The sequence below is a fragment of the Oncorhynchus masou genome, chromosome 33 (genome assembly GCF_036934945.1).
Source record: "Oncorhynchus masou masou isolate Uvic2021 chromosome 33, UVic_Omas_1.1, whole genome shotgun sequence".
In the NCBI taxonomy this organism is placed as follows: Eukaryota; Metazoa; Chordata; class Actinopteri; order Salmoniformes; family Salmonidae; genus Oncorhynchus; species Oncorhynchus masou.
In genome coordinates this window covers 30,276,285-30,296,854 of record NC_088244.1, presented here as the reverse complement: position 1 = coordinate 30,296,854, position 20,570 = coordinate 30,276,285, and the positions used below count along the sequence as shown (strand labels likewise).

At 41.6% G+C, this 20,570-nt stretch overlaps 2 protein-coding genes and 1 pseudogene across 2 annotated transcripts in view; all 3 read left to right on the top strand.

The window, feature by feature from the left end:
- Positions 1-6,939: 6,939 nt before the first annotated feature.
- On the top strand, positions 6,940-8,148 carry LOC135527560 (guanylyl cyclase-activating protein 2-like). The gene is made up of 4 exons (XM_064956054.1): positions 6,940-7,146; positions 7,304-7,453; positions 7,575-7,689; positions 7,997-8,148. Exons 1-4 carry the CDS (start codon positions 6,943-6,945, stop codon positions 8,146-8,148), a joined length of 621 nt encoding a protein of 206 aa, XP_064812126.1. The 5' UTR covers positions 6,940-6,942.
- Positions 8,149-9,891: 1,743 nt separating this feature from the next.
- LOC135527559 (ADP-ribose glycohydrolase OARD1-like) lies at positions 9,892-12,168 on the top strand (annotated as a pseudogene).
- Positions 12,169-13,609: 1,441 nt separating this feature from the next.
- The window catches only part of LOC135528222 (synaptotagmin-2-like), a 73,033-nt gene continuing 66,072 nt past the window's right edge, over positions 13,610-20,570 (top strand). Inside the window, exon 1 of the mRNA XM_064957158.1 lies at positions 13,610-13,796. The gene's annotated coding sequence lies outside the window, so the exon portion shown is untranslated. The remainder of the gene's footprint in view (positions 13,797-20,570) is intronic.

Genomic DNA, 20,570 nt, shown 5'->3' with positions numbered 1-20,570 from the left:
CAGTGTTGTCATTGTTTATAAAAGTTTCTTTGTCGAAATAAACATGCCTCCAACCTCACACAAACTGAAATAAAATGAGAACAATCAATTAGTGAGAGCGTCTCAAACGTCACATTAATTTGTCCACTCTAGCCTATACATGAATGGAAGCAAAGTTGGTTGCTGTTTGAGTCACTTTGTTGGTCACATTCATGTAGGACGGAACTAACAAAGATTCAATAACAACCCAAATGAAACAGGTGCTGTTCTAGTAAGCCGTTATGAAAGACACTCATGGTGTTGTCCACTGAAAGTTGACTCGTAACAACTGGGCCCTAAAAGACACCCACTAAATTTGCCCAAGAGGCAAACAAAATAAATCGCACATCAAACTTTGACAGGAAGCAAACCAAAAAGTGGAGCAAAATAAAAAACAGGTAGGAACCAATAAAGGATAGTTAAATAAAAAAATAGGGAGAACCAACTAGAGCACTGGGCCAGCCACATCTCCAGCACAGGTGAAACACCTAACGAGATGACACACTCCTCCGTAAGGAAAGTAGCTATTGGCTGTCCTAAAAGTCCCTAGAAGTTGCTAAATGACATCATCGCCTAATTTGCATAATTTGCCATGCACATGTAATTGTGATGGACGCTGTAGGAGAGAGGAATACCGTCGTGGGAGAGACAAAAAAAGAGTAAAAACTACAAGTAGAACTACAAATGAACTTTCTTCTGTCGATTTTTGTTTTTTTTTAGTGTCACAATTCCAACCCTCCTCCTTTATCCGGGCTTGGGACCTGCAAAAGTGACCCAAAAGAGAAAACTGGCGGAGTTACTTCGTTTAAAATTATTTTTTTAATTTTTTAAAGTCTTTTTAATTTGGTTTGGTTTTGAACCTTAAGGTCCACTTAGGAGTATTACAATAAGTCACAGTAAAACATTTTTAACCATAACATTTTTACATATACAATCTACATTAACAATCTAAATGGATCAAAAAGAGACAATAGAAAAAACTGTCAATGGCAATGTGAGAAAATTATGGTAACTAGTCTGGCCCTAATTCAAGTTAATTGATTTTTTCCCCAGACCCCCCTCCACACACACACAGGCTGTGCTGGCTCACAGAAAGAGTGGGTCATCGTCATTTTGGTCAAGGCTCTTTATGGCAGGTTCAGCAACTGAGGCAGCTGACTTAAATGAGTAAGCAGCTGATGTACCAAAAAGCTGCAAAACATTATCAGGCAGCTGGTGCTCATAGCAAGCCCCACCAGACAGCTTCAGTCCATATCAAATGTAAAGGTTGGAGTTATGGGTCTGCAAGGACATCTGATTTCTAAGTTAGCTTTTTACCACACTCATCTTGCTGAATACTCTCTCGACTTCAGCCTTCAAGTGTGGCAAGGACAACACAGACACAGCAGCCATGGCAAGTTCTTGAAACGGGTTGATATCAGCTGCATCCCTGAACTTCCAAATCTCACTCCAGAAGCCCAGTGTGCTTTTTGTCTCATTCCATTTACTAAGATGGATGGCACGCCATTGCTGGACAATCTTGTCTATCTCTGCAGGGGAGTAGCCAAGGAGCTTGGCTATTTTTTCTATTTCTCCAGGGTACTTATTGTGCTTTAGAGTTTCCTTCACATTGAAAACTGTGGGGCCTCCCGGGTGGCGCAGTGGTTAAGGGCGCTGTACTGCAGCGCCAGCTGTGCTACCAGAGACTCTGGGTTCTCGCCCAGGCTCTGTCGCAGCCGACTGCGACCGAGAGGTCCGTGGGGCGACACACAATTGGCCTAGCGTCGTCCGGGCTAGAGAGGGTTTGGCCGGTAGAGATATCCTTGTCTCATCGCGCACCAGCGACTCGTGTGGTGGGCCGGGCGCAGTGCGTGCCAACCAAGGTTGCCAGGTGCACAGTGTTTCCTCTGACACATTGCTGCCTTCTTGGATGCGCACTGTGTTAAGAAGCAGTGCGGCTTGGTTGGGTTGTGTATCGGAGGACAACCTTCGTCTCTCCCGAGCCCGTACGGGAATTGTAGCAACCCTTGAGACAAGATAGTAGCTACTTAACAATTGGATACCATGAAATTGGGGAGAAAAAGGGGTAAAATAAATACATTTCAAAATGTATGTTGTCCGGCAGTCTCACCCTCAACTCATTAGTGAGGGAGATGTTGAAGGCTACACACCGCTTTTGGACATTATTTTTAAGGTGGACTCAAAAAGGTAACCAAGGTACGGTTGGGACTGATGCATCCATCTAATGGACCTTTGAGTACATCAACATTTGCCAGTGGATTCAGCACCCTGCTGCTCACAGACTTGATCAAGCTGTCAAGTAGGATCTACTTGCTCTCCCTCAAAAGCCTTGATAGCCAACTCTACCTCACCCAGCACTGACTTCAAAAAAGTCAGATACAATATGTTTTGAGGATCACTGTACCAGGAGTATAAAACCTCAGCCATGTAGCAGTGTTCACTGGACTTGGAGACTGCAAAATGCAGCCTAAGCTCCTCCCATTGGTCCAAAATGCGTGAAACTGCGTTTTCAACCAGTTGATGGTCTCATATGGCCTTGTAGGCCTCCCTGCGCTTTGGAGACAGTGAAAACCAGTTATAAGTCTCTCGTACCAAGTACTCCACACTATGGTGGATGGTGTCATTGGAAGTATGACTTACAGCAAGCTGCAGAGTGGCACACACAGCAAATAAGAACCAGATATTTGAGGCCATACTCCTCCTCTAGCACTTTATGGACCCCATTGTTAATCCCCGTCATAACAGAGGCATTGTCAGTCCCTCTTTTTTAATACAACACTTCTCAAGGAAAGCCACAACAGCACGGGCTATAGATTTGGCATCTCCTCCCTCCAACTCAACAAGCCCCAGAAATGTTGATACAATTGTCTGCCTGGTGTCACTAAAGTACCTTATCTCAACCCCCAGGTACTTAGAAACACATCCGTGGACTCATCGAGGAGGAGGCTGAAACGCTGGTCACCCACATCTGCGACCAACTTTTTCAGAAAGTATGGTGCTAGAACACCGTTAATCATTTCTGTGCATTTTGAAGTGGGTAGCAGCTGTAGAGTGAGAAAGCAGCTCAACATGCTTCTCCAATGTGGTCACATGGCAGCTTGTTTTGGGTGGAACTGTTATAAGGCTTTGCCTTTAGAGTATGTTTTTGAGTTGTAATGTGTTTTTTTACATCACTAAGTTTGGCGGAGAAATCAGCCTTACAATACAGGCAGTATGCCCATGTATCATCAATAATGGCTTCAACCAGCCTTTGAATTCAGGGTTTGATTCCCACTCCTTTCTGTATTTTTGAGTGTACAGTTTAGACTGAGACATGATGAGCTAGCTAGCTAGATGTTTAGCTTATGTCACAGAGAGGCACACACCCAGTGGACAAGGTGAGTAAGTGACTGAGGCTGTGTGAGTCAAGTGATTTATTTTTGTGCAGTGATTTATTTTAGACAAAGAACATTTTACATGCGTGATTAATATTTGCAGTCTGGTCGAAGGGTGAACATCTCCTGCTCTGACTGCAGCTGGGAGGGACAGCGGCGCGAGGATTGGGCCGCCTGTGAGCGCTTTGGGACAGGGTGGGGCCCTCGGCAGCACCCGCTGCTAGTTGAGAATTTCACGTCAGAGTCTCCAAAAGTCTCCAATAACACCAGAAAAAGTTGCTAGATTTTTTGAAAATGTGTCGCTAGAGGGGTCTGAATACTCACTAAATAAAGCAACAATGTCACTAATTTGGCAACACTCATACAGTCAACATGTAGGCGCAAATCGATACATTTTTGTCCCCTTAATGTGCTCTAGCACTACACAGCTGATTCAAATAACCAACTCATCAAGTTTTTATTATTTAAGTCAGCTGTGTAGTCAGGGTTGGAGAGTAACGGATTACACAAAAACGGTAACTGTAATACGTTACAAGGAAAAACATTGTAATCAGATTACAGATACTTTTGCAAAACTACATGATTACTTTGAGGATTACTTTTAAATTCAGAAAGGAGGATTGCACATTTTGTTTTGGGACACTTCTCTGTTTTCTAAATTAATTCAAATAAGCATTGACAAAAAGGCGCAAATTTGAATTTGTTCGAACTGAAAGAGTCTGATCAGAAGTCAGAGACCACTATGATGACACACCAAATGGGTTTGATGGATCACGAGAAAAAAGCAGGAATAGGCTTTTGTAGGCTGACCATCCAAGCTATGTCTTTCAATGGTATGGCTACTGTCGGCATCCAAAAATGATCCAATTTGAATAAACACTTGGAGGTAAGGGTGACTGCAGTGGTGTAGTCTACAGAGATACGGATATTACTTATTGTTATCTACATAGCACATTGATGTGAATCACACTGCTGCTCTCTCATTTAGCTATTTACGCCTTACAGGTTGTGGTTGTTGTGGATGGCTGTTCACAAATCTAAATGTGTATTTGAACCCAATAATGTTTGAATTGAACTAGTTTGAGCTGCCTATCAATAATTGTTATTGAAACCAGTGGACAGCCAAGTGAACAATGCGTTCTTGTAACAGCTGCACAGTGCGGATCCCAGCCTATGGAATAAAAGAGGGGCTTTTATTGCTCAATTTAATTCATGCTGATACATTTTTTGAATCCATAGGCTTCATGGACACATGTTCAAAGTCGCATACTTTTGATAGACTTAAAGGGGCAATCTGTAGTTGCTACATCCATTTTTGGATATATATATCCATTGATTCTTGAAGAATATAATTTATAAATGCCTCATGAGCTTAGTTCAACTGTCAAACTCCACGAGAACCCAAAATATAAGCTGGTTTTCCTCCAGTGTTTGTAAACATTGTAAATGTATAGCCTCATAACATGGTTAAAACAACAATGTTGATATCATGGATGACCAGTCCTTGCATCCATAGCTCTGTCTATTAATCTGAGAGTGGTTACAATTTCTCCAGGCCCATCCCTCAGCTTTTTACCAAGAGGCAGGGCAAACGTTTTACTATTGTTTCATCTGTGGATTTGCCCTTTAAACATCTGCACATTATCAATATATCAAAGTGTCACCAACAAAAAGTTGAACAATCGGCCTATAGCAAATGCAGCATGTGGCATTCATTTTTCACATGTAAATAGTACTTTTCAGTAGTGCTCAAAGCATGTAATTCCATGAGCGGAGCGTTTATTTTTCAACTCTAATCAATGAGCCCAATCAGTCCTGTATGACAACAAAATCATAAACAACAGTGTAGGGCTGGCTAATAAGTCCTTTGTTTTGGGGTTATGCTCAGGTAAAACAATTTTGCTGGTCTGTACTTCCATATTTCCAAGTCCTATTCTTGAAGATCAAGGGGTATAACATGTCTGGAATTCTGATAGATTTTGTTTTATAATGTAAAGATATAATTTAAATGTATTATTATATGTCGTAGGAAGCGAAGTTAGAAGAAACCTACATAATCAACCCATAAAGTAAAATGTAACATCCATATATGGCCAGCTATGTAAACTTTAACATTGATTTATCCTGCAATAGATCTGGTTCAATTGGTAACATACATGCTTGTCTTCTTTTAATGCTTTGTAAGGGGAAAGTAATCAAAGTAACTGCATGTTATCAGATTGCGTTACTGAGTTTGGTTTATCCAAAAGTCATGTTACGGATTACAATTTTGGACAAGTAACTGTAACAGATTACATTTAGAAAGTAACCTACCCAACCCTGTGTGTAGTGCTAGGGCAAAAACACTAAACGTGCATCCAGGGGGGGGCCCCAGGACCGACTTTGGGAAACCTTGACCTACTTGACAAAAGTGATCTGCTTAATGATGCTCATGGACTTCATATTTCACCAGGGAATTTACTGGGTCTTGCTTGTATATAACTCAATGTACAGGTAACTGCCAAAACAAAGAAACACTTGAGTAAATTATAGATACAAAGTATAATGAAAGCAGGTGGTACCACACGTGTGGTTCCTGAGTTAATTAAGTAATTAACGTCTCATCAGGCTTAAGGGCATGTGTAAAATGTCCCAGTTGTCCATTATTTTGGCTACCATGGCTAAAATAGGGAAGGGAAAGAGGATATGTACAACTGAATGCATTCAACTGTAATGTGTCTTCTGCATTTAACAATCCCTCTGAATTATGGGCCAGTTTCCTGGACCCAGATTTAACCTTGTCATGGAGGGAGAAAAATCTCAATTGATAGTTTCCATTGAAAGTGCCTTTTAGTCCAGGACTAAACTTAATCTGGGTCTGGGAAACTGGTTCTTTTCCTTTTCTTTTGGTTGATCAATTTCCTCATGTCACACTGTTACCCTGATGTCAAGACAACGGCTCTTCCTTTTAGGTTAATTGTCGTCTACATTACCAGTTCAGTTAGCAGTTTGAAACATCTTTATTCCTATTATTTTGTTCAGCACCTGTCTGTTGCAGTAGTTCTAGCAGCTCACTTGCCTTGGACTGCCAGGATTCCCCATACTGACCCTTGAGCAATATTTAGGAGATGGACAAAGGCAAATCTTCTCATGATCTCACTATGAACTAATTGACCCAGACAGTGGGTATGTATTCCTAATCCCTTGTGTCATGTGATCCACAACAGTCCTTGCCCAGTCTCTACCCTCAGTGCAGCATTGGCAGACCAGGGGTAATACTAACTCACTGTGTCTGTTGCACTATTTTTGTTTATGTATGGAAACATAGCATTTTTCTTTAGTACAGACACAGTGGATGGATTCAAACGTTGCAGTTGTGATGGTAATGGAGACATAGTTGGAAGAATTTTTGTTGTTGTTGTGGAGCGTCCAAAGAGTAGAGCTACACCACTGACTGACAGACAACTTTAAATCATGAGTGACAACCTCTTCAACTAAGGAGTCCAATAAAAAATGAGACGACACCTCCAACTAAAGAGGCTCTTCAAAGTATTTGGCTACTATTTCCGTGATGGGTCAGCGACTGAGTGAGGAGAGTGACTCAGACCAGGAAATTGATGTTGCAGAGCTGCAGGAGTGGTATAAGAAGTTTGTGGTGGAGTGCCCAAGTGGAACACTCTATATGCACGAGTTCAAGAGCTTCTTCGGCGTTACTAATAACAAGGAGGCAGCGGATTATATTGAGAATATGTTCCGCGCCTTCGACAAGAACGGAGTGAGTAGCATACAGTAATCTGATGGGGGGCCTTTGAGGGCCACAGTGTCCACATGTTGTCTTTCAAGTGATAACTGTTGAACACCTTTTCTCTTCATTTCAGTATTTATTGATGAGTATCATTTCAATATGTTATGATTTTTTCCCCCCTTTGCAGGACAACACAATTGATTTTCTAGAGTATGTTGCAGCCCTTAACCTGGTCTTGAGGGGCAAGTTGGAACATAAACTGAAGTGGACTTTTAAAATGTACGACAAAGATGGAAGTGGCTGCATTGACAAGACAGAGCTGCTGGAGATTGTAGAGGTAACAACCAACATTTTCCAGTCGTTGAAAGATTAGTGTATGATTAAATAAAATAGAGTATTTCTATAGACATGTAGAGTATACATATGGGATATAATTCCAAAATGTTATCTTCTCTCAGTCCATCTACCGACTAAAGAAAGCCTGTCATGGAGAACTGGATTCAGAGTGTAACCTCCTGACCCCAGATCAAGTGGTTGACAGAATATTCGAACTGGTGGATGAAAACGGAGATGGTGAGGATGTTTTCTATACCCCCTTACTGTTCTCTGACAGTTTGATCGGTGCTTTTAATAATTTAATGATTTAGCAGGTTCTCACTGTGATTTCCATACCGTTATGACTGTGTGTAACACACACAGACATATACAGTATATGCCATTTAGCAGGCTCTTCTATCCAAAGTGACTTAGTCATTTATGGGTGTAACACATTCCAGAGTATTTAGAAAATTGGACCATGGGTGAGTAATGTTTTTCCTTCGGTGTGTGTGTTTTGGTTTCACTAGTTAATGGGTAATGCTAACTATCTCTCCTCCGTCAGGGGAGCTGTCTCTGGATGAGTTCATTGACGGGGCCAGGAGAGACAAGTGGGTGATGAAGATGCTGCAATTGGACGTCAACCCTGGGGACTGGATCAATGAACGGCGACGTAAGAGCTCTGGAGTGAGCTCTGAAGCTGGACCTCTGCAATAAGTTTCTGGACTACTTTCAATCAAAAGTTGAATCCAGCAGCTTCAGCTGTCCTGTGCCGGCAGACCCTACCACCATGCCCACGTAGACTGTGGACTCTTGTCCAGAGGAGGAAATCACTGCTCTAATAACTCTCCTTCTCTCCCCATAAATAGCAAACACACCATTCTCTTTTTAAATCCCTAATGTGTACATATCAATGTGTTTCTGTTTGCCCTGATGGTTGTGTGTGTTCCACTACTCATGATTGCATTTTGTATGTGCAGGCTACAGTGAAAGGGACCAGTTTTCTCCATCTCATTATGATTGAAAGACATCATGCAGAGGCAGATCGTAGAGCTTATTTTGCACTTATGTTTTGCTGGTAAACAAAAAAAGCATCCATCCGATTTATGGGCTTATACTTGATGAGGTTTTAATAGAGCTGACAATATAGTACACCGGTAGCAGTCTTATTACATTTCTGCCACCATTTTTGCATTATTAGAAATTTAGGGCACCACCTCTCTTTTTGTGTGTGTTGAACTTGAAATCCATATTCATTGAACAGTAAATGTGTATGAAGTTGCATAATAAACACCTAGCTCAATACTGAACTAAAAGAAGTGTAACGTTACTCCTTAGTCCAAGGACCTTACATGTTCTGTTTAAAGGGTGAATTGGCTCTGGAAGCCAAAACAGCCAAATGCACCATCTAAAAGTGAATCGATTCTCAATTGCTGTACGGTTCTAGAAACATAACCCTCTACTTTCCTATCACATTAAAATAATTAAACAAATGCAAAATACACATGCACTTACTGTAAACTGTTTTAACAGTTACAGCCAACAATATTTCAGTGACAACACGTTTGTGGGCTCCCACATAGGTGTTCGGAGATGCAGACAGCTAATTGGCACAGGTAGTCCACACTGTCTTCTATCGGTTTTCCATAAACAAGCACTGTAACATGGAAATATGGCTGTATGGGAACCCTAACCCTATAATTAAAGGTGTGTATCAATTTAACTTTTAAATGATTATTTCTCGCTAATATGAAAGCTATGGTCATTATACTTCCAAAACCATACCACAAGTGATGCGTGTTAATGTCCAGACCGAGTGTTACGGCTATTAACAAAACTTCCCCATACTGAAGACGCCTTCATCCAACGATTTATGTGTAGGCCTAATGTCATGTAACTGAGTGATGATCAAGGGCTAATTATAAACTGGATGATTCGAGCTTTGAATGCTGATTGGCTGACAGCTGTGGTATATCATACCATAAACCATTGTTATGACAAAACATGTATTTTTACTTCTCTAATTACATTGGTAACCAGTTTATAATAGCAATAAGGTAACCTTTGGGGGTTTGCAGTGTTTGGCAAATATACCACTGCTAAGGGCTGTCTCCAGGCACTCTGCATTGTGCATAAGAACAGCCCTTAGCCATGGTATATTGGCCATATACCACAATCCTCAGGCATTACTGATTAAATAAACACCCATGTTGACCTATTGTATGGTATGTAAGCCTATTATATAGCCCTGGCCCCTGACTAAATGCACTATTCATTTCATGCCTCTTTCAAAAAACGAGAATTTCTTCTTAACTGACTTGCCTAGTTAAAATAAAATAAATATTGATGGTGGAGGTACTGGAGCACGAGCATAATGGCACTCTAGCTCCTCCTACCTTTGATATGAAATGATTGGATTGGTTTAAGCAGTTTCGCCTTGGATATGCTGGGACGAAGTCCCATCTGTGACACAAAGAGGAAGTCGATTGCTCGCTGATAATGTCCAGATCTTGGTTAAATTGAAAGAGAAACTGAACGACTTTGACGCTAGCTCAGTAAATTGCTAAATTAAGAAAAATACATCAAAGCTAGCCTTATGCAATAGTCAGCCAAATGTGCTTGTTGTAGTGCTAGCTAATATTGCAGGTTCAAATAATCAAATGTACTTTAATTTAAACAACAATTGCCTATCCCTCCCTCTACCTTGTTGATTAGTTTACCTGTCGTATAATGTCAACTGTATCTGAAGAGCCAGTGAGCTCTATTGACAAATATAAGGTAAGTGACCATCATAAAAACACCTAAATTAGCCAGAATAGATTTCGAGCCTACGCTTTCTTACATCGGCACTGGGTCTGACCGGCTTCTTGTTTAGATTGAAAACCACAGAGCCAGCGCGAGAAATGGCTCGGAAAATGTACCTCAATCCAGGAATGAGAGATGCATTGTACTCTGAATTGGCCTATTATCCCAACTGTTACACCAAGAAGATTGAACGAATTCTAGTGTTTTAGAAGTCGTTCAATCTTATTTGTATAGCAGTTGGGACAATTCGGAGTACAACACATTTGTCTTCCCTGGAGTGAGGTATGTTTTCCTATCGTGCTGGCTCCGCGTTGTCGTCTAAACAGGAAGCCTGTCAGTGCAGCTGTAAGCAAGCGTATGGTCGGAATCTGGCTAGAAACCACCATATTTAGCTGGTAGGTAATGCCGCCATATTGAATGGCATTTAAACAATGCCCATATTATTGTGTACAGTCCTACTTAGCAAGCTAACTACTTACCTGGAGCAAATGTAAAGGACCGAGGTTAGAAAACTCTTTGGTATAGCTATCTATATACTTGATGTCTGGTCCTGTGGTGTAATGCTACCCTCTCTTGGCCAGAATGCAGAAGGCGGCTGGAGGCTGCGTCATGTGAAGGGGGACCTATTCTCCTGTCGTGAAGATGAGGTCCTGGCCCATTGTATCAATTTAGTGGAGTAGATGAGCTGAAGAAACAGTGAGTCCTGTGTATTCATGTTTGTTATTATGCACTCTGCATGCTATGGAAGTCTGTTGCGATGTGCCATTTTCACTTCAAAGTTCGCACTACAGATAGAAGGCATAGTATATATCATAAGCCAATGTCATTGATCAATATCACTGTCTACTGTTTTTTTTCTTCAGAGAAGGTGCCAGGGCAATGTTCTGTACTGAAAAGAAACAAGCGTTTTGTGTACTACCTGGTAAGATGCTTAGCGCTATATACCAACCCACTGAAACATATAACGCCTTTTTATTTTGTGACCTTTTGTGGTGTCTCTCTTACAGATTACAAAAGAAAAATACAGCCACAAACCTACCTATGACAACCTACGGCAGAGCCTCGAGGACATGAAGTTTCATTGCTTACAAAGTGGAGTAACTGGAATATCAATGCCTCGGTTTGTATAAATACATTCTACACTAAAAAAAATCACCATTATGTTGACATTGAATTAATTAGCATATTGTTGGTATGCTGACTCAGCTTCCATTTTTCCTATCCTTCTATTCTACAGCATCGGCTGTGGCCTTAATCGACTGAGTTGGGATAAAGTGGAGGAGATGCTTGTGCAGGTATTCCAGGCCACAGATATAAGTATCACTGTGTATACTCTCCCTGTAAAACCCACAGGGAAACCAAGTTTCCATTGATGTTTTCTGTAAACCAAAGTAAATCATGTTTCAGGGACATTTGTTATGGTTATATTCTCTATCACCTTTTGTCATAGGCTCCAAGCCTGTGTTTTTCAACTCTTATGACAATGGGTTTTGTGTGAAATAAAACTCAGGCCATATTGTGTTGATTGACACAGCGTGTATTTTTAATTGCCATGTTTACTCAGCATACGGATATGCACCTGTGCAAAGTTTGCTGAAATGTTGACTTTCAAAAGTTAATAAATGAAATCACAAAATGTAGCACTTTACTTTAAGAATCATATCCTTTACCGCCTAATCTTTATTTTACCCCTGTGTGTGATGGTTCTCTGAAATTACAAGTGCATATTTTCATGTTAATTATGACCCTTTAGTAGAGCTATTCTCCACCAGATGGGGGCACCAATGATAGTTTTCTCCACATGGCTTCTGTGGTGTGATCTATACAGATTTGTCATATGCTGTAAATACCCTGTAATGTACAAGTACCTTACATGAGCATGACTTATGAAAACTACATTGTTATTTTGCAGTAATAAAATCAAATGTGTTGCATACATTTAGCTGAACCTGTGGTTCTTATAATTTGTATATATGTTTAGATTGACTGTCCAGTGTAAATGGTGTTACGTCATCTATCGATCACGTTCACCTTATGACTAAATGTATCAATATCACCCGTCATACCATACAGGAGGACAGATGATCTGAACAAATACATTTAGTCATTCCTAATACCCATCTCTTCATCGACTGACTAGGGCTGTGCATCAGGCTTTGCTCATGAGTCACAAGCTTGAAGCTGCGGACTCTGAACACTACCTTTCAATGTGATTCTAATGCTATGACCATCACAAAAGACATAGCGGGTTGCAGATGCGGCAGATATGGTCACGGTATTGTATGATGTAATGTTGATCTTGAGTGTACTATACTGTAAAAGCAGCTGAAAGACGACACCAGCGCCAGATGTAAGGGAGGGTGGGGGAAGGGTATAGGGAATCTGACACCACAAAGTCAAACCCACAGAACCATTTTATGTTTAAGCCCTCTAGTACATCAAGCCCTCCTCTACAACATGAAACTTGAGTCGAATGCACACACAACCAGCCATCCTTTCGCTGGATTGCCTGTAGTTACATTACTTGAACGGAATAGCATATTTTGCCATTTACAATGACTATAAACCAAAATATGTTTATGATAACGCAAGCGTACAGTAGTTAGCTAGACCGTGTACAGTCTGACAGGTCTTCTAGTGAAAAGACAGAGCTGCCTGGCTTTGCCCCCACCTACTCCCCATGCCTTCTGGGGCACCTTCAATAATTCATGAGGGAAATGCATTTGTCACTGGGTACGCTGCGGCTACCTTGATTCCTCTATTCCTGGCTGGATGTCTTTCGGGCATCACTGCATTTGACTCCCTCCTCCCATCCCCCTAACACAGCGATTAGACTGTACTCTGCATCGAGCCCTGGGAAGTCTCCCTTTTATCTGGCCTGAACATCACTGTACTGCATAGGTTCATCACACACTGCAGAAATGCAGTGGTCGTCTTTGCTTGTGTCTCAAAAATCCTAACCATGGAAATACACTGAATCCTAGCTCGGCTTGCCTGTGTTTGTCCTATAGCAGCTCACTGATTTGCTACTTTCCTTAGTTCTCCCTCCTAACACTCACTCTGTTTCTCTCATGTCCATCTTCCCATCTTTTTTATGCTCTGTGTATGAATCTGTAGAGCTCGGCACTCTTGTCCACTTTAGAGAAAAGAAGAGCTTGGGGGAGGGGTCCTGATTCACCGTGAAACTGCCCCCTCCCAATTAAAGCACATCGCTTATGTTATTGAAGAGCAGCTCAGCCAATGAGGTAGCGATACAGGCTGATACAGCATTAAAAAAAACAGCAGAACGAGTGAAGAAAAAACTGCTGTGTGTGTGTAGTTTTTATCCCTCCCCGGAGCTGATTTGTATTAATTTACTGTAGTAATCCATTAGGGTGTGTGTGGATGTGAGGCAAGAGTCCACAGTGTTCTAGAACTATGCACTAGTCCATTATTCTAACACTGGAAATAAGAGAAAGTAATTACTGAAGGAATATTCATTCTCTTTTTTTCTATCTATCTCAGTGCCCTGAAGCTGCTAGAGACGTTTGCCCTGAGGAGGAAGAGACCCAGCACACAAGGTAAACTGCTTTTCACATCTGCTGGTGGGATGCTTTTGAAGTTCTTTTTTTTTCCTGATATAATCATAATGCCATATTGGAGCTAATTAATTGATCATTCATTTAGAGATTTTTAATTTTTTTAAATGTTTACATAATTGAGACTTGACAGGGAAGGAGAGAGAAGGCTTGAGCGGGACTCTGATGCTCAAAGCCAAGTTACTCTCCGTTCACACGGTTGTCAAGTGCAGCAGTATCCCATTTCAGTCCATAGATAGTGGAGCTTCCCCAGACCCCAGCATCTTGCTGACATGGGGCAGGGGGACTTAACATTACCATGCAGTTTTCGTGAATTCAGAGCAAACTTGAAGTTTCCTGGGACGAGGCATCAAAAAAAAGTTTTAAAAAACCAATTTTGTTTTGAAGTTTGACGTTGATGGTTCAAATGAGAGGTCAGGTGGACAGGTGCATCAATTCACGGTGAAACAAATGTACTGCATAATGATAATCCCCAAAGGGGACGATGTGCGCACTCGTATGTGTGGACTTTCATTTTGTGTGCAGCTGTATGTGAATAAGGATATAATGTAATAAGGCGCATGCATTTGGGTTGCTTAGATAACACATGCATTAGGAATGGTGTGTAGAGATTGATCTGTCTTAATTCGAAATGGTGTGTAGAGAACTTGATAGTTCACTAGGGCTCAGTCTGTGCCTGCAGCCCCAGTGAACTATCTCACAGAGAGGGTATGCAGGGCTGGAGGAATCTCCTTCCATGGAAAGAGGAGAGTTTTTCTCTCACCCCTCAGTGGTCACACAGTAGGAACCGCAGAGGAAAGTGAAGGCTAAGGGTGTTTTAAAGATTTTATGCAGGGCTACTGGACAGATAACGCAATCTAACAGACAGATGGGGTATTTTCAATATAAAAATATAATTTCTTGCGACTTATTTGAGGTGTATTTACACTTTTCTATTTTGCTCATCGTGATGTCATTTGATGTGATTATGACCTTGGCATTTTTCTGTTTGACTAATCTACAGCGGCCAGCAGTAGGCGCTGTTTCTTTCATCTGTAGCCTATCTAAAAGATTTGCGACGTGAATAAGATAGTACTGTAAAATGAGTGAAGATGATCTTTTAATGATTTTCTGTTTATGTTTAGGGGAAGTTCTGCTCTCCACAGTTGTAGGCTATTTACTCAGTCTGGAAACCCGTTTCAGTATTAGTTCGGGAGAGTAGTGTGAAGAATCTGTGTTTGTAATGGATTTACAGACCATATCCTCTTTCTGTCATTGAAAAGGATACTCCCACTCAGTTGGCAGGACAGGAGGAAAGCTAGGGAGGGTTGGGGACCCATCCTCTCCTGACCAGAGCTGCTGACCCTTAGATCCTTGCTCTGTCGTCTGACCCAATCTCCCAGAGACACGATAGCAGCTTTGTGAGCATATCCACTATACCGTGGCAGTTGTGGACCAGAAAGGGAGAAGCAAAATGTATTATTCATGTCTCTCTTGCCTTTTGTGAGCATGGTGGCTCTTTCTCTGAGAGACTGCAAAGCTATTTTAGTGTCCCATCCTCAATATTTCAAACCAACGTTTTGTTTTACACTACACCACACACACTGTAGCACTGCCATCTAGTACCATGGTGATAGACGATGAGTAGTACTTCCACAATTCTGTGAGCGACTTCAGCAACGATCACATCCGTTCCTGTGCTTGCAAGTGGCCACAATGAATCACACATTAAAACACAGTCAGAACAATCATATTCAAATGGAAACCATGCTGATTCTGGAGTAGGCCTACCACTGCGTAGCCTAGACTCAGTGAGTTTAACATACATTTTTCAAAAATGACCAAACTATTCATAATAGGCTTAGATTTTGCATTCTGGAAAATGAGTAATTCATGAACTAATGTGTATTTTTCAGATGAGGTAAATGATTATGCCAACAACACTTTAATGACCATTGACATCCACGGAATTATGGAGGACTGTTCCTCTTCACATTATCCTGGGGATGAGGTTGAGAGACTCCCAGCAGGGTAGAGACATCACGCCGAGGAAGACACTGAGATAGCACTGCTGAGAAAACCCAGCTGCTAATAGCAACGCTGCAGTGACACCCCTCACTGTGTCCAAGTATTAGCTGCTGTCCTCTATAAGACTGAAATTGTGAGAAGTTGAGAACCACTGAAGTCTGAAGGAGCCCAAAAAGTACTTATCTTGAATTAGCATAGCGGGATTTGAAACAGTGGATATCTCGCTGTTGGCTAAAATCATTTGAGTATTGTAATCAGGATAGAACAGCTAGTGGAAGGACTGGAATCAGTGTGGTCTTCAGTCAGAGGACGAATCACAGCAGCTGAAGGATAGAATCTGACTGTTGAATGAAATAGTATGGCACTTTACTATCCAATCACTCCTATGAAAGAGACAGATCATGAATAAGGTCATGAAATATCAGACATGTCCTGTGATATACGATGCATTCGATTCGGAAGGTATTCAGACCCCTTGACTTTTTCCACATTTTGTTACGTTACAGCCTTTTTCTGAAATTGATGGGGAAAAAAAACATTTCATCTATCTTCACACAATACCCCATAATGACAAAGCAAAAACAGATTTTTAGAAATTTTTGCACATCTATGAAAAAATTTAAACCGAAATATCACATTTACATAAGTATTCCGACCCTTTACACAGTACTTTGTTGAAGCACCTTTTGGCAGTGATTACAGCCTTGAGTCTTCTTAGGTATGACGCTACAAGCTTGGCACACCTGTATTTGGGGAGTTTCTCCTATTCTTCTCTGCAGATCCTCTCAAGCTCTGTCAGGTTGGATGGGGAATGATACCTGCACAGCTTTTTTCAGGTCTCTCTAGAGATGTTCGTTCGGGTTCAAGTCCGTGCTCTGGCTGGGTCACTCAAGGACATTCAGAGACTTGTCCCGAAGCCACCCCTGCGTTGTCTTCCCCAGAGCTGTGCCTCGACACAATCCTGTCTCGGAGCTCTACGGACAATTCTTTCGACCTCATGGCTTAGTTTTTGCTCTGACATGCACTGTCAACTGTGGGACCTTATATAGACATATCATGTCCAATCAATTGAATTTAGCATAGATGGACTCCAATCACGTTGTAGAAACATCTCAAAGATGATCAATGGAAACAGGATGCACCTGAGCTGAATTTCGAGTCTCATTGCAAAGGGTCTGAATACTAATGTAATATTGTGTTTCTGTTTTTTATTTTTAATGCATTTACAAAAATGTCTAAAGCTGTTTTCACTTCCGTCATTATGAGGTATTGTGTGTTGATTGATGACAGGATTTTAAAAAAAATCCATTTTAGAATAAGGCTGTAACGTAACAAAATGTGGAAAAAGGGAAGGGGTCTGAATACTTCCCGAATGCACTGTAACAAAAGAGATTTTAATGTTTTTGTTACCATCAGGTCATTGAAGGTAATGAGAAATAAGTCTCATTTAAAACATTTGAATTCCATTGTTTTGAATTGAGACATTATGCATTCATTCCTTTAGAAGCTTTGGACTTTTGGGTTAATAGATCATTAGGTTCACCTCTGCAGGTATACAATCCATTGTACCCATTGAGTGAATAGCACCTCAGGAAGAGGCAGATCAGCAGAAGTGTCAGGAGTCTTGTCATTGCTCATCCTCTCGGTGTGACACCCCCTGTCCCAGATTATGTGACATGTGGTGTTTAGTGTGCCCCTGTTACTGATGGCGAAGGCGATATAGCGGAGCCAACACTGCTGTCACCCTGACACCACAGTTAGCATAGTGCTTAGCTCCGCATGTCAGCCAATTCTGCACTGTGAGCATTCCACCAAACCAAACTACATTACATTAAAACAACTACAGAGAGGAACTGAATGGACTGAAATGGAGCCAGAGCTTTATAATGAGAAAATATAAGGCTTTGAATGGATAAAATGATATGCAGAAGGGCACAATGATTATTCACAGAAGTTATCCAGCCCTTATGTATTGCTACCACTGAGAAAGAATACAGGAGACAGTAGAGGAAAATAGAGGACATATCAAATGATTAAGGTGAACATTCTCTCCTTGATGAAGTGTCACCCTGAAAAATACAGTTGCGTGCGGGAGGAGAGGAGAGAACAGTACAGTTGTGCATTGCTAGCAACCAAGACCAGGGCACCTCATCACACACCCCGGGGAAATGTGTGCTCAAAGTGAGTATGAGAATAGGATAGAAAGTGAGTGATGGAGGAAAGACAGAAATAGAGGGGATTATTAGGATGAAAAGAAAAAAGATGGGAGAGGAAGGGGACGTGAAAGGAAAGTGAAAAGAGATGGAGAATAAGGGAGACAGATGATGAGAGGAAAGAGCGGAAGTATATGAGGGAGAGAGAGAGCGAGTGGGTGTGCGGTACAAAGCTTGGAGCACTGCAGCACATTGCAGTGCCCAGCCCCCGCTGTGCTCTTGCCATCCGGTTCCATGCACTGAAAAGACCCCTGCAGCAGAGCGACATAGAGGGCTGCTGACGAATAGCACAGCAACCAAAAAAGCAGGAAAACAATTGTTCTTTCCACTTGACCTGATATGTCTTTCTGTTATGCTGATTCTGGGGTACTTGATGTGTGCTATAGAATGTTCAGAGCAAAGAGTTGAATGGACAATACAGGGCAATTAATCTCATGTTAAGGCTTTCCTGCATTATATAAACCTATAAATACTGCACATTCAGTTCTGCCCAATTTGACCTGGTGGGATTGTAATTTATTTCACTGTAGAAGCATACTGTAACCATATCAGACCATGCCAAATGTGGCTAACCCCAGTACCGCTGTATGGTACATAATCTTTCTCCCACCTCCATGTTTCTCCCATTAGGATCATTTGCACACATCACATGCTTTTGTCCCTGGGTAGGCTAGCCTAATGCCCTGGCAAATAAAGCCAGCTCCCTTATGGGACATGTTGAAATGACAACAATGGAAAGGCAAACACATGACCAGAAATCCTTTGTGTTTGTCTCATAGCAGTCTGATGCGTTGTTGATGTGCTTTGTTCATTTGGCTTTTTAGTTCTGTTTACACCGAGCCCAGTGGTCAACTTTCCATTCTAGACACTAATGCATTTTGAATCAAACAGGTTAAGCCTAACTATGGGATGCTTTGTCCAGAAAACTACTAGACACACGGTTGAGATACAGGACAGTGCTAATCTAGGAAATTGAAGATCCAAGTTATTTCTGCTTCCTCAAACAGTTATGTTTCCATCCCACTGTCTGCCTTTGGGGCAGTGGCTGAGGCATGAGAGGCTTATCTGCTGTATTTGATCTTAGTTACTATCATGATGATCTAATGCTGAAGTAGCTGACTGACTGTGTATTTGGTGTTGTTTAGAGTTATTAGTTCCCCTGAGGGGTTTGATGTTCAATCAGTGTTCCTCTATTTGAAGCGGTCTTCAGTCTGCTATGCCCAGCTGGGTGAGTGTTTGGACTCTGAAGTTTGTTTCCCCACAGCACACCATGCTAAACTTCTCATTCAGCCGATTGTTTACCTGTTACCTCAGAGTCACACTGAGTGTACAAATCATTAGGAACACCTTCCTAATATTGAGTTGCACCCCCTTTTGGCCTCAGAGCACTCAATTCGTCATGGCATGGACACTGCAAGGTGTCAAAAGTGTTCCACAGGGATACTGGCCCATGTTGGCTCCAATGCTTCCCACGGTTGTGTCAAGTTGGCTGGTGTCCTTTGGGTGGTGGACCATACTTGATACACACGGGAAACTGTTGAGCATGAAAATCCAGCCGTGTTGCAGTTCTTGACACACTCAAACCGGTGCACCGACTACCATACCCCGTTCAAAGGCACTTAAATCTTTTGTCTTGCCCGTTCACCGTCTGAATGGCACACATACACAATCCACGTCTCAATTGTCTCAAGGCTTAAAAATCCTTCTTTAACCTGTCTTCTCCCCTTCATCTACACTGTTTGAAGTGTATTTAACAAGTAACATCAATAAGGGATCATAGCTTCACCTGGATTCACCTGGTCAGTCTATGTCATGGAAAGAGAAGGTGTTCCTAATATTTTGTACACTCAGTGTTCATTGCAAAGAGCAAACAAGCAGGGCTGAACACATCCTAGGTTGGACATTTGTTTCTGGAAAAGTCTACCCTGTGCTGGAAATGAATGATTTAACTTGGTGAAGTAGTGTAGTTTGTATAACACTTGTTTCATCCCCTGTATATCAAAGGCCTTTCTTTTAATAGAGTGGACTCTCCCCAGTCAGTCCACAAATACATTGGACAGCAAAGAATTAGAATTAGGGTTCTCTTGGTCCAATTATGTTTGGGCTAACCATGTGTGTAATTGCTGCTTTTCTAATCTTTGTGTGTTTAGAGCAGGGATGCACAAATTTGATGGGGGTGGCTCTGAACTCATCATGGGGAGGCGCAGTGGCTCGCGGGTCTGCGTAACCACATCCATACATGTAGTCAGAGCCATTTTGGGGCCCTAACCAACATTTTGAAAATGTTTAGACGTTGTAAATTGATCCGCCATCCGACAAAAGGGCTGCATGCCGTTAGTTGCCAATCCATGGTTTTTAGAGCATCCGCTACAATAAATTCACATGTCTATGACAACACATAACATTAATATGATAAATGCCATGATGCCAGTATCAGAAATGTTCTTATAGTCTGACAAATGAGTGATCGAGATAGCATCAATCTCAGCATGAGTCTTACATAGCATGTCTTGCTACCCGCACAATGGCGCTTAGA